Source organism: Phyllostomus hastatus, unplaced genomic scaffold (genome assembly GCF_019186645.2).
Source record: "Phyllostomus hastatus isolate PE091 unplaced genomic scaffold, TTU_PhHast_1.1 phas_contig_118, whole genome shotgun sequence".
In the NCBI taxonomy this organism is placed as follows: Eukaryota; Metazoa; Chordata; class Mammalia; order Chiroptera; family Phyllostomidae; genus Phyllostomus; species Phyllostomus hastatus.
This window is the reverse complement of record NW_025333543.1, coordinates 6,734,029-6,749,039: the sequence shown is the minus strand read 5'-3', so window position 1 is coordinate 6,749,039 and position 15,011 is coordinate 6,734,029. Positions and strand designations below refer to the sequence as shown.

Genomic DNA, 15,011 nt, shown 5'->3' with positions numbered 1-15,011 from the left:
ATCCTTATTAGAGCACCAATGACATATTTCACAGATATAGAACAAACATTTCAGAAATTTACATGGAACCATAAATGACCCCAAAGAGCTACAGCAATTTTGAGAAAGAAGAACAAGGTAAGAGGGATCATAATACCTGATATCAAACTGTATTACAATACCATGGTAATCAAAAACAGCCTGGTACTGGCATAAGAACAGACACATAGACCAATGGAACAGAACAGAGAGCCCAGAAATAAACCCAAATCTCTATGGTCAATTAATATTTGACAAAGGGGGCAGAAGCATAAAATGTAGTAAAAATAGCCTCTTCAACAAATGGTATTGGGAGAACTGGACAACTACATGCAAAAAAAATGAAACTCAACCACCAACTTACACCATAGACAAAAATAAACTCAAGATGGGTAAAAAGACTTAAATATAAGGTGTGATACCATAAAAGTCCTAGAGGAGAAGATAGGCAGGAAAATCTCAGATATTCCACTCAGCAATATTTTCATTGATATGTCCCCTAGAGCACAGGATATGAAGGAAAGAATAAACAAATTGGACTTCCTCAAAATAAAAAGCTTCTGCATGGCTAAAGAAAACATTAGCAAAATGAAAAGGGAACCAACCATATGGGAAAACATATTTGTCAGTGATATCTTAGACAAGGGTTTCTTCATCAAAATATACAAAGAACTCACATGACTCCACACCAGAAAGACAAACAATCCAATTAAAAACTGGGCAAAAGACTTGAACAGACACTTTTCCAAGGAGGACATACAGAGGGCCCATAGACACATGAAAAAATGCTCAGCATCACTAGCCATCAGAGAGATGCAAGTTAAAACCACAGTGAGACACCACTTCACACTGCTGAGAATGGACATCATAAAGAAATCTACAAATAGTGAGGGCTGGTAGGGCTGTGAAGAAAAGTGAACCGTAGTGCACAGTTGGTGGGAATGCAGACTGGTGCAGCCTCTGTGGAAAACAGTGTGGAATTTCCTCAGGAAACTGAAAATGGAATTGCCTTTTGACCTTGCAATTCCACTGCTGGGAAATACCCTAAGAATCCTGAAACAGTAATTCAAAGGAATGTATGCATCCCAGTGTTCGTAGCAGCACAATTTACAACACCCAAGAGTTGGAAGCAGCCTAGATGCCCATCAGTAAATGAATGGATCAATAAACTGTGGTACATTTACACAATGGAATACTACGCAGAGGAAAGAAAGTAGGAGCTCCTACCCTTCGAGAAAACATATATGGAACTGGAGAGCATTACGCTAAGTGAAGTAAGTCAAGCAGTGAAAGACAAATACTGTATGATCTCACCTATAAGTGGAACTTAACAAAACAAAAAAGCAAGCAAAATATAACCAGAGACATTGAAATTAACAACAAACTGACAGTAACCAGAGGGGAGGGGAGAGGAAATAACATGGGAAAGAAGGGAAAGGGTCATCAACAAACATGTATAAAGGACCCATTGACAAAGCCAAAGGGGGGTTGGATTGAGGGTGGCAAGTGTGGGTGAGTAGTGCGGGGGAAAGTGGTGGTGGGAAAATGGAGACAACAGCATTCAACCATCAATAATAACAAAAAGACTATATAGTATCGTGGAAATTATTTTAATAATAATATGTAAGAACAATTTGCAAGTGTGAACATAGAGAATGATTAAAACAATGTAAACATTATGCATGGAAAAACTAAAGGGACATATACTAAGACATTAACTAACAGAAGATTTATAGGGTCATAGTTTTTCTTTATTTTTATCTAATTTTTCTTATTTTCCAAATATTATTGCGATTGTTTAGGCCCAAGTTGTGACCTGACCAAAGCTAAATGGGCCCTGTGCAACCATTGCCTTCTTTTTTGAAAGGTGGGAGATTGATATTAATAGCTATGAAGAGTTATATGTAGCTGTAGGTCTTCTCCCCCTCCTTTTCTTGTAGCCTCTACATTCTAGCTACCAGATAATATCTTAAACTGAGAGCAAGTCTCAGACCAAAATTCTGACATGCATTAGAAATATAACTTGTAAGCTAGATGAAGTCTCCACTTTTTGAAATTTTTGGTTCTCTGCCACCCTTACATGAAAAAACTGCCTGGAAATAAAGGATTCAGTTAACTATATAGTTGGCATGAAGTTACAAAAAAGAAACAATAAAAAAAACCCCTCCAACTACCAACTGGTCCCATAATTGTTTAGAAATAATATTTTTTGCACCATCCTTCCCATTTTGCTTCTTTCTGGTATCCTGGAGCACGTATGTGTGTTTAAATATTTTAGACAGTCTCATATCTTGACTGCCACTAGTTTTATAAATGAAAACTCATTTTTAACCACCCCACACAGCCTACCAGAGGAACAAGGAAATCCTCTCTAGTAGACCACAATGTCATCTGGAGCAGCCTTTATAATTCTTTCTTTTTCTTCTTCTTTTTTTACCAGACTCTTTTTTAAAATATATTTTATTGATTATGCTATTACAGTTGTCCCATTTTCCTCCCTTCACTCCCCTCCACCCTGTACACCCTCTCCCACCCATATCCCCCTCTTTAGTCATGTCCATGTGTCACACTTATAAGTTCTTTAGCTTCTATATTTCCCATACTATTCTTGCCCTCCCCCTGTCTATTTTCAACCTACATTCTATGCTACTTATTCTCTGTACCTTTCCCCACTCTCTCCTCCTCCCACTCCTCTGTTGCTAACCCTCCATGTCATCTCTATTTCTGTGGTTCTGTTCCTGTTCTAGTTGTTTGCTTAGTTTCTTTTGGTTTTGCTTTAGGTGTGGTTGTTAATAATTGTGAGTTTGCTGTCATTTTATTAAACATTTTTTTAAAAATCTCCTTTTCTTAGATAAGTCCCTTTAACATTTCATAAAATAAGGGCTTGGTGATGATGAACTCCCTTAACTTGACCTTATCTGAGAAGCACTTTATCTACCCTTCCATTCTAAATGAAAGCTTTGCTGGATAGAGTAGTCTGGGATGTAGGTCCTTGTCTTTCATGACTTGAAATACTTCTTTCCAGCCCCTTCTTGCCTGTAAGGTCTTTTTTGAGAAATCAGCTGACAGCCTGATGGGAACTCCTTTGTAGGTTACTGTCCCCTTATCTCCTGCTGCTCTAGGATTCTCTCCTTCATTTTTACCTTGGCTAATGTAATTATGATGTGCCTTGGTGTGTTTCTTCTTGGGTCCAACTTCTCTGGGGCTCTCTGAGCTTCCTGGATTTCCTGGGAGTCTATTTCCTTTGCCAGAATGGGGAAGTTCTCCTTTATTATATGTTCAAATACGTTTTCAATCGGTTGCTCTACCTCTTCTTCTGGTACCCCTATAATTTGGATGTTGGAACGTTTAAAGATGTCCTGGAGGTTCCTAAGCTTCTCCTCGTTTTTTTGAATTCTTATTTCTTCATGCTTTCCTGCTTGGTTGTTTCTTGCTTCCTTCTGGTCCACTCTATTGTTTTGAGTCCCAGTTTCCTTCCCATCATATTGGTTCCCTGTGCATTTGCCTTCATTTCTTTTATGGTAACCTGCATTTTTTCATGTAATTTGCGCCCCAAATCAACCAATTCTGTGAGCTTCCTGATCACCAGTGTTTTGAACTGTACATCTGATAGGTTAGCTATCTCTTGGTCACTCAAAAGGATGAGTTCTGGGGCACTGATTTGTTTTTCTGTTTGAGCCATCTCTCTCTCTCTCTCTCTCTCTCTTTTTGGTCTGGTCGCTCCAGTTACGGTGAGGGGAGGAGCCTTAGGTGTTCACCAGGACTGGGCACCCCAGTCACTAGATTGTGACGTTGTATGTGGGGGCGGAGTTGAGAGGGAACAATGGCGGTAGCTCTGTACTCCGTGGGACCTCAGTCCCTTTCCTGGGATCCTTGGCTGAGCACTCTGCTCTGCTCCACAATCGCTGCCTCACTGGCTCTGCCAGCTGTTGCTGGCGAACTCAGGGTCCACCTGCTACAATCTTGCACCCCAGATGCCTTACATGCTCCTGGTTGCCTTATGCGCCCAATTCTCCATGTTCTCCACGTCGCAGTCGCGCCCGACCTGAGCCCGGCTGCATGTCTCCGCCCCTCCTACCAGTTTGGATGAACGGGTCTATTTCAACTTCTTGGCTGTCCACTTACATTCAGGTAAATTTTCTATCAGTTCTCGGTGTTATTCTACCTCTAAATTGTTGTTGTTCCAATCTTGGTTCTGTGTGGAGATACGGTGCATCCACCTCTGCCTCCATCTTGCTGGAAGTCCTCCTGTTATCTATTTTCATCCACTAATTTATATATGTGCTAAGGAAACTTCTAGAAATGTACAGCCTCAGTGGAGGTTCAGACATAAAAAGTCATATACTGATGAAATGGGCCATTGCAAGAAATCTGTGTAGTCGGGATGAGGCTTAGGTGACAATGATACTGCTTGGGTCACTCAGATGAGTCAGCAAAAGAGATCTCCATCCAAACTCATTGAAGAATTAGCTGTGGTAGGCAGCAATGTTATGTGATTTAAGGGAACCAGCCATAATGAAGAAATAGTCAAAATATTACTTCTTCAAACTCCTGATCCTTACAGTGGGGTGCAAGCAGTACAGAGATACATAGATATCCAATGAGTTTAAAGAAGGAAATACTAAAGCATATTTATATTCACCCCACCTTTGAAATGCCTATGTACTTATTTTTATTGTGTACATAGTATATAGGTATTGTGGAATATACTAATTTATTAATAGATATACACAGTTTGGGGTGAGTTTAGATTTTTTTAAAGTATATTTGATTGATTATACTATTACAGTTGTCCCATGTTTTTCTTCCCTTTATTCCCTTCTGCCCTGTATACCCCTCCGACCAGTATTCCCCAACCCTTACTTCATGTCCATGGATCATACATTTAAGTTCTTTGGCTTCTCCATTTCCTATACATTTTTAACTTCCCTCATCTATTTTGTTCGTATAATTTATGCTTCTTAATCCCTGCACCTTGTCCCCCATTTTCTCCCTGTCCCCTCCCAACTGATAACCCTCCATGTGATGTCCATTTCTGTGAATCTGTTCCTGTTCTAGTTGTTTGCTTAGTTTTTTTTTTAATTTCAGTTGTTGATAGTTGTGAGTTTGTTATAATTTTACTATTCATAATTTAGATCTCCTTTTTCTTTCTTTTTTTTTTTTAAAGATTTTATTTATTCATTTTTAGAGAGGGAAGGGAGGGGGAGGGGGGGAGAGAGAGAGAAACATCCATGTGCGGTTGCTGGGGGCCATGGCCTGCAACCCTTCCATGTACCCTGACTGGGAATCGAACCTGCGACGCTTTGGTTTGCAGCCCGCGCTCTATCCACTGAGCTACGCCAGCCAGGGCTGGATCTCCTTTTTCTTAAATAAGTCCCTTCAAAATTTCATATAATAAAGCCTTGGTGACAATGAACTCTTTTAACCTGACCTTAGCTGGGAAGCACTTTATCTGCCCTTCCATTCTAAATGAAAGCTTTGCTAGATAGAGTAATTTTGGATGTAGGCCCTTGCTTTTCATGACTTGGAATACTTCTTTCCAGCCCCTTCTTGCCTGCAAGTTTTCTTTTGAGAAATCAGCTGATAGTCTTATGGGAATTCCTTGGTAAGTAACTTTCTCCTTTTCCCTTGCTGCTTTCAAGATTCTCTCCTTGTCTTTCATCTTGGGTAATGTAATTATGATGTGCCCCTGTGTGTACTTCCTTGGGTCCAACTCCTTTGGGACTCTCTGAGCTCCTGGGACTTCCCAGAAGTCTATTTCCTTTGCCAGATTGGGGAAGTTGTCCTTCATTATTCTTTCAAGTAAATTTTCAACTTTTCTTCCTCTTCTCCTTCTGGCACCGCTGTGATTTGGATGTTGGAACATATAAAGTTGTCTGGGAGATTTAAAATTTTCCTCAGCCTCTCATTTCCTTCCTTCCTTCCTTCCTTCCTTCCTTCCTTCCTTCCTTCCTTCCTTCCTTCCTTCCTTCCTTTCTTTCTTTCTTTCTTTTTTTTTTGGTATCTTATGTCTTCATTCTGTTCTGGTTGGATGTTTATTTCTTCCTTTTGTTCTAAATTGTTGATTTGAGTCCTAGTTTCCTCCCTTCACTGCTCATTTCCTCTCTCTCTTCTTTTAAATTTCATTTTGTATAGCCTTCATTTCTTCCTTCATTTTCTGGCTGAATGCATTCATTTCTGTGAACATCCTGATTACCAGTGTTTTGAACTCTGCATCTGACAGGTTGTCTATCTCCTCGTCGCTTAGTTTGTTTTGTGTAGTTTAGATCTGTTGTTTCATTTGGGGCATTTATCTCTGTGTGGATACAACAGTTATGCTGTAAGGGGTGGGGTGTTAGATATTCTCCAGGGAGGGGAAATCCACTTGTTTGCTTGTGGTGCTGTTTGTTGGTGAAGGGTCAGAGAGGGAACTATGCCACTTGTTCGCCTGGTCAGCTCTCCCCCCACTCTTCATCTCGTCCCTCATTTCCCACAAATGGATTGTGGCCTTTCAGCTGCTGACTCCCAGGTGGGTGGGTTTGTATATATTCTAGGATCTCATGGGTCTCTCCAACAGACTCTCTTGTGAAACTAAGAGTTTCTCCTGCCATTGCAACCCCCACAGGTTTTTATAGCCAGAGGTTTTGAGTCTTTAGTTTCCCAGGCTGAAACCCTGGGTTGCAAGGTCTGTCTTGCTACCCAGCTGTTCCTCCGCATTGATCTGCACACAAATGTGGGACTGCCCTGTCCACCAGCTGCCACTTCGCCCTCCCAGGCTGCTGTCCTGCCAGGTGTCCTCTCTGTCCTAGGTGATAGTCTCCGCCCCTCCTACCAATCCGGATGGGTTTTTAAAATTGTTGGTTGTCAGACTTCCATGCAGTTTGATTTTCTGGAAGTTTTGGTTGTTTTTGTTTTTAAATTGGTTGTTATCTTTCTTTTTGGTTGTGTGAAGAAGTGAAGTGTTTCTACCTATGCCTACATCTTGGCCTGAACTTCTCAATTTCTCATATTGAGGCAGGAGACAGCATAGGAAAAACTCTGAGACTGCAATACTGTCAGTGACGAGCATTTAGTACCCTGGTTGCCAGGAAACACCTTTTACCAATTAGGTAGAATAAATAAGTAAACTGAGGCAGGAAGGAGGAAGGAGACAAGTCTCACATGCTAACTCAGTAGTCCTGAGCCTGGGCTGATAATACTGCCAGGTGTTCCAACATCACAAGAAACACTATGTTAGCAAAAAGGAGGGAAAGTCCTTGAAATTCTATGTAACATTTCCACTATCTGGGAAAGAAAGCCTTGAAACTGTACTTTCATCCCAAGGCCTGAATGTGGGAGAGGGTCCACGGTGCCCAAAGAAAGAGCCCATAAAACAACTTTGGTTAATTGCCTACCTCTGGTCACTATCTGTTTTATGAGGGAGTCCCTGATGCTTACAGAAAGAGCCCATAAATAACTCTGGAAAGTGCCCCAATTTTAATTAACTGCCTCCTGTCACGTATCTGTTTTTCAACAAGATGACCAAATGGAGTCTGGAGCAAGATAAGGCTTCAGGCTAACAGACTCCCACACATGCCTAACTTTGGGTAGTCACATTCTTCCAGAAAAGCTGGAGCCACATCTGCCTGTTAATCAATATGTAACCTTTTTCCCTCCTATCCCACCAACTATATAAGCCCTGAGAACAAAGGACTCACTCTCTCTCTCTGGGCCTCAGGATGTTGTTGGCTTTTGGGCTACAGGGCTTCTGGCCACCTGGCTTCAGGCTACCCAGGGGCTTGCCACCTTGATCAGCTCTTACTTTTGCCGCCCTGCTTTGCCCTGAAACTTTGCCTTTCACCCTCTACTCTACCCAGTCCTGTTCTCTTCCATGGGAATGGACCACTAATAAACTGATTACATACTACTAGATTTGCTGATCTGTAATTCTTTACATGTGTCAGCAAGAAGAACCAGGTCGCTCCTGTCAACAATATTACTTGCTTTAAAAAATAGAAGAAAAAAGAAAAAAGAGAAACCAATAGCTGTGGGGTTGGAATTAGTGAAAATATGAGAATAGTTCTATTATGTATGCCATGATTAAGTCCTACATGTAAAGTTAAAGGAGCTTGTTTTATTCTGAAGGAAACTACAAGTAAGCTAAGCAAAATGTAATAAAATAAAATAAAATATTCTGCTGAATACTCAGAATTCTAAAAGTCTTGGCTGTAGATGGGATAACCTGCAATTGCTTCATTACCATCTAATACATAGAAAGTAAAATTATTTATAGACAGAAACAGACTTTACATTTCTATTTGGTAAAGGCAACATTTTATTTAGCACTGACAAAAAAAATCTATGGGTTATTTCTTGTTTAAAGTAGCCAGTTCAGAATAAGCCAAAATTATCTCAGAGAATTGTTTATATTAAAAACAGGCTAAGAGTTGTTTGAACTGTGATTGCCCCCAAAATTGGAGGATAAATAAACATTCTTTGAAGACATTTCTTTGGGAAACCCCGTGGTGATTCAAGGAAGCCAAAGCAAAGGTAAACCATGTGTGCAACCCAAATCTTGACTTAGATTTCTCTTCAGGCATACCAGCCTGTGGCAGGAGCACATACATCTTTTTCTAGTTGCCCATGGTTTGTTCATCCCCCTGAGCCTGAATTCTGAGAGAAAGAAACAGAGTGAAGGGTTTAGGACCTCTGCCCTGGCATCTGTCATATTGCAACTGAATTCTGCCCCAAGTTAAAGGTAAACTAGTCAATCGCGTTGTGCCTCAGTTTCCCTATCTATATAGTGGGGGGTCATTGAAGGATTAAATGACATTATACAGAGCTGTTCCTCACATTCGATAAGTCCTCAACATTTGTTATTATCTCGAGTTTCCCTCAGTGCCCCCTCGAACTATCTAAATATGTGCATATTAAATATAGATGGCATCAGACTGTGAGGGGGCAGGGGCCACGTGATCCTTCCACAAAAGCCATTTTTACAGGCTTCTGAAAATTAGCAATAAGGCTGGAAAAGGGAAGGCAAAACCGCCTGTAGCCGGAGGGCGATTTCCCGCCGTGCCTGCTACCCAGGCAGCAGGCGGGCGGGCAGGCTCCGGGCGTGCAGGGGCCGAGGCTGCGTGAGCGGCGCCTCGGGGCGGGTGAATCATTCCGGCAGACAGCGGCAGCAGAGAGCAGTGCTGAAAAATGGCTGAAGCGGGCACAGGCTTTCTGGAGCAGCTCAAATCCTACATAGTTTCGTCTTGGACTTATCTCTGGGCCGTGTGGTTCTTCATTGTTATCTTCCTAGTCTACATCCTGCGCGTGCCCTTGAAAATTGACAACTGGAGCACAGGTAAGGCCGGGGTAGCCGGGCCTCCGGGGCTCGCCCCTCCCCCGCCCCGGAAAGTTAGTGCAACTCGCGCGGGGGCCACGGCCCACGGGGGTGGGGGGGGCCCACGGGGGCGGCGACCGGGCACATGCTTGGGGGACCGCGCTAGGGCTCGTGCTCTGGGCACCCACGACCACCCGCTGAGGACATGCCGCCTCTGGTAGCCAGGCTGTTCCTCCGGGCATTTGGGGGCGGCCCGCTGCTGTCCGTATTCCGGACCCGGGGGACAGGCGCCTGGCACACGCCGGGAGGTGGGCCTGGCAGGCGGCGACAGCACCTGGGCCCAAACTGGCCGCTAGTCGCCCTCCCGGGTGCTAGTTGGCGGGCGCAGGAGGGAGGCTGAAGTGGGGGGCGAGGGAGTTTCACATACACGCCCCCACGATGTCTGCGTGTGACCGCCTAGGACTCCTCAGAGTTATACCTTGCCATTTCTCACACCCTCTCAGCTGTGGGTGCTGAACGTCGGAGGAATAGTCGGGTGAAGTGTCCCCACACCAGTGGGACACTGCGGCCTCGAGCGCCCCCTGGGTTGCTTGCTCACCAGCTAAGCCCCCCAAAGGGGCTGTCTGGGACCCCAGGGACTAGATGGTCCCGGGTGCCCTCCATCCTCCCGTTTTAGCACCTTGGGTTTGGAGTGGGGGCGGCGAGGGTCGTTGCTCGGATTGAGACCCGGAGAGGGATTCCCGAAGGTGCTGTGAAGGGTTTAGATGACGTGTCTGGTTACCAAACACAGTGTCGGAGGGACGGATAGGGAGACGCGCGAAACCAGTGATCTCTGCTCCTTTCTCCCCACTCTCTACTCCCTCTGCCCCCTCCTCGCCCTCCTAAGGCTCTGGTAACTAGTCAAGCCCTGCAAGTTTCTTCCAGGATCGCAAGTACAGAAAGTAATTAGAATAGGATCTTTATAAACTTGCAGTCAGCCAACTGAGTCATTAGAAAACAACCACAAAGAAAACTGACACCAACAGTAACTCCAGAGACGCAAAGTATATTTTGCAAGAAGGGTTACAGTCTTGAAGTCTGGAAATAGTGGGACTGGTTAGATAGATTATATATTTGTCTTTGTGTTTTAATGTCCCAGTTATTTTGGGAAATTCATACAGTCTTGAATCTATGTATACGTCCGTGTATATGTATATTTTCTACCTAGTGTGTGATTTATGTAGTCTGGGAGTCCAGGTCTGCAAGTGCATTTTCCTGTGTGGTGCTAACTCTACTGACACAATTTTTAAAACACTTGAGATAATGTACTCACTGTGTTAGTACTTGTGCTTTTAAATATAAACCTCGGACCTCTTGATTACTTTAACTGGGACTAAGGTTCACATTTACATTGGTTTCATAGTATCCTGTGGGTGAGGACCCATGCCACGCAGATAGGATTCTGCACCCCAGAATCACTTACCATTTTAATAGCCACTGCTTAGCCCTTGGATTCAGTCAAACCACAGACCATAGTTTTCTGGCTTTTCATCTTTAGAGTGGCTGCTTGTCACGACACTGTCTTCTTGCTTTATGTAAATACACCTCTAGATACTTTCTAGTTCCAAAATCCTGTAATTTTAAGAAGTTGTTTGAATATACGTAGTAAGAGAATGTTACATTTATTGGTAAGCGGGTTTGATTTTTTTCCTCCCAAAACAATTCATTGTAGGGTTTTAAAAATGGGAGTGTTCCCATTTAAAATTTTTATTTTAGAACACACATTTGTATACTACATTTTCTTAAAGTAGGTCAAATAATCATCCATATGTGTATATGTGTGCATGTGCCAATAAATACTACATATCAATGCTTTATGCAGAACAGGCAAAAAGCGAAGTACATGTTGGGAATGTGTGTAGTTTTTAAGAAAGAAGTTGTTAGGTCTTCTTACAGCAATTTTAAAGATTTTATTTGTTTACTTTCAGAGACAGGGGAAGGGAGGGGGAAAGTAAGGGAGAGAAACAGCAACCTGTGAGAGATACATCCATCTGTTGCCCCTAGCCCACCCTCAACTGGGGACCTGGTTTGAAACCCAGGCATATGCCCTGGGTGTGGGAATAGAACCTGTGCCCTTTGGGTTGCAGGCCAGAGCTCAATCCACTGAGCCACACCAGGGCACCTTACAGCAATGTTAGAGCTAGCATTTCTCGAAAAGTACCTTTGTTAATTTGAATAGGTCCATTTCTCACTTGAGCTTATAGGGAAAAAATGTGAAGAATTGCAACAGGCCATCTGGATTCAACCTCATCAGATACATGATAGGTGAGCCTGAGGCTGTTTTCCCCAGTGACGCCAAACTTCTGTTTTCAAAATGGTTTTATGCATAGTTTAGTCATAAAGGAAGGTAAAAGGAGAAGCACACTAAGAGCAGCTACCTCTGCTGTTTCTCTGAGAATTAGAGGGAGAGGCAGACCTTGGACTCTCCCATGGTGGAACTTGCTCTTGCAGGGAGATGTAAAGGGGTTCTAATGGGACACATTTGCTGTTGCTAAGCCCTGTGGTGCTTGCTCTTCCTGGGAGGTGAAGGCAAGTGGCCCTGGAGAGGCAGCTGAGTCCAAGGCTGCTTTTAGGGAGCTGTGGGTGTTGCAGGCCTTCTTCCTCAGGAAAGCTGAGGACACCACTGCAGTGGGAGTAGATCCGTGAGGCAGCCAGGAGCCAGGGCTTCCATGACACAGGCCCGGCTATGCTCTTACAAGGTTGTGAAATCTGGTAAAAATGTTCCTGAGTTGTTCTGGATGTCTGCTTGGCTTTTTTTTTTTTTTCTATATATCTTTATCAGTGATGGAGCTTTTAATATTTCTAACATCATTTGATCATATTTTGTGGTAAATGTGCTAAACCCATCAGAAAATTTCTTGAAGGCCTTCTATGCATAAGAAGTGCTATTGTGACAGGTGCTATGATGGGAAAGATAATACAAGTTTGTAAAATTCAGGCTAAATAAAGAGTTTACAATGTGAGTACACCTTGCCTTAATGCAAAGTGGGAGCTTCTCTTGAACTGAGCCTTGGAGGGTAAGAATCCCACAGTTGTGACTTGGGAACACAGATGGGCCTCCCAAACAAAGGCCCGAATATGTGAAAATGCAGGTGGGATCAAGAGAACTGTGAATTGCCCTGGCTGGTGTAGCTCAGTGGATTGAGCACGGGCCTGTGACCAAAGGGTGTCCAGTTCAATTCCCAGTCAGGGCACATGCCTGGGTTGCGGGCCGGCTCCCCAGTTGGGGGCTCATGGGAGGCAATCACACATTGATGCTTCTCCTCCTCTCTTTCTCACTCCCTTCCACTCTGTCTAGAAATAAATAAAGAAAATCTTTTAAAAAAAAGAGAACTGTGAATTATGTGGAATTTAAAACAATAAAGGAAAAGGATTAATGAACAATGAAACTTTCCAATTCTCATGTCATGTGTAGTTTTGCAAGTAAAAATACCTTCAAGGTTGTTTTCACGCTGTGCCTTAGTTTCACTGTTCTCCTCTCTTCCCACCATATAGATTTGCTTGACCTTCATTGCATTGAGCTTGTGCGAGGGATAGTTTAAAGAATTCCACAGTATTTGGTTAGACTACACAGAGAAAACTTCATATAGACAACCAAATCTTATAATGAAAAATGAATTTTCAGAAGGAAAGTGGAGAAAGCAAGCATATTAGGAATAGCATACACTGGTTAGCTTTGATAATTTGCTTCTTTGATACTCTGCCCTTAAGTTGGATAGGAGAGTGTTAAAATAGTTTTATAATTTACTTAAAATACAATGAACTTTTAACAAGATTTCAAAAAGCCTCTGAATTATATCCTTACTTGTCAGTTTTCATGTGAGTTAACATCCTAAAACAATGCTTTTCCAGAAGGGCAGAAATTTAATAAGTAGAAGTAGCCATGCAGGATATTATTCAAGAAAAACAATAAAATAGACTCAAAATCTTACCACAACTTACTTTATACTGTGATATTGGTAGGACTTTCTTAGATGCTGAATTTAAAACACTTTGCATGATAATGCCTTTTCTTAAAATGTGCACCTTTGCCGTTTTTGTTTAATGCAACTTTAGTGATTTTCCTTTTTTTTTTTCTGTTTCCTGGGCAGCAAGTTTTCAAAGACCTTTGAAATCCTATTTCATTCCTTTTGGAAAACAAATGTAATAGTCTGACCTAGGCTTACTGTTGTTTATATTATAAAACTTTGTGTGTGTGTGTGTGTGTGATTTAAAGTGATAAATACAGATACAAAATTCTCACATTACTGAACTGAAATGGTACAATATGTATTTCGCCATGTACAATGTGCACCCATGTTTTTGTGTGCATTATACATGGGATTATGATACATGGCATGTAATCATTATACCCGTGTATAATATACATCCTTATTTTTTCCCTCAGAAATTTGGGCAAAAAAGTGCACATTATACATGGCAAAATACAGTGACTTCAGGTATAGCTCAGTTTTGAGTATTTTCATATTGAAAATAGTTGCTCTAAATTTAATTAACACTGGACTTCTCATCTGGAGGGGCCTGCTTTCAGTTTATCTATGTCTTTTGCTCCTGCTTTGCCTGCTTAAAATCTTCTTCCATCTGTAAATCCTACCAATCCTTCAAAGACTACCTTTTGTATTGCCTTCCGATTGTTTCTGTTGAAAGAAATATTTCTTCTAACTGTTACAGTGCATTATGTGAAATGCATGTTACTAATGTTTACCTTGCATTGTATATAAAAGTGTGTACAGGTCTCTCTCTTTCTGTATACATGTTTCATAGCTACTACTAGAGTAGTTCTTCATTTCCCAATACAATTCCTTATGTGTAGTGGATCCTTACCATTCACTGCATGAATGAATTTCCAAGTTATTGTGTACTCAGTGACTTGGGATAGGAACAATGGAATTGATCAAACACATTACTAGGTGTGTGCAACATCTGAGTTTTCAGCTTTAGATTGAGCTGTCACAAAAACTTTAAAATTCTCTAATGAGTCATATGCATCTAATTCATGGCGATCCAGTGTGTGAACATACAGAAGGACAATTTTCTGATTAATGTCAGCTTTGAGTTGAGGATATATCCCAGACATCTTAGTTGCTCTTATTTTTGGAGACGTTTTTCTCAGCCATCAATGAAGCAACCTGAATGATGCCTTTTTTTCTCCGACCCTCAGTTGCCATAAATGTAGAGTGCTAGCTTTACATTCCTTCAAGTTCTTTCTGGCTCTAGGATTCTGTTTCAGTCTCTTAGGATAAATTTCACTGAATGCAGAGTATAGAACCAGACAATTACAAGGACTTAATAATATGTTTTTTCCAGTTTGGACTCTAATTCTTACTGGATACAATTCCAGATTTTATGTGGTTTCTTTCAGTGGCTTTCCTTCTCAAAAACAAAATCCACAGGTACTATCCTGGCTTGCAAAGTCTGATGATCTGACCCCTTTCCACCCCTTCTGTCTAAATTTCTACCATACTTTGTGAAGGTCAAAACCCTCCAGATATGTTGTGATTCTCTCTTATTCTTAAATATGTCTTGCTTGACCCTCTAGCTTTTGCACTAGCTATTCCCTCTACCAGAATACTTTTTACTTTATTTTTGCAGGATAGTCTTAAGTTTACTTCTTTTTTAAGGGCTTTCCCTTGTGATTCAATCTAAAATGACCATCCAGTCAGAG

General features: G+C 41.9%; 1 protein-coding gene across 5 annotated transcripts in view; it reads left to right on the top strand.

Annotated features, from left to right (window-relative positions):
- Nucleotides 1–9,015: 9,015 nt before the first annotated feature.
- ST7 (suppression of tumorigenicity 7) overlaps nucleotides 9,016–15,011 on the top strand; it is a 322,327-nt gene continuing 316,331 nt past the window's right edge. For 2 of the 5 annotated variants that reach the window (XM_045847588.1, XM_045847580.1), the window contains exon 1: nucleotides 9,019–9,328. In XM_045847588.1, coding sequence (XP_045703544.1) covers nucleotides 9,181–9,328 — 148 coding nt within the window. In that variant the 5' untranslated portion in view covers nucleotides 9,019–9,180. Of the gene's footprint in view, nucleotides 9,329–15,011 lie in introns of all 5 variants that reach the window. The other 3 variants (XR_006786701.1, XM_045847591.1, XM_045847595.1) reach the window with 3 other exon arrangements.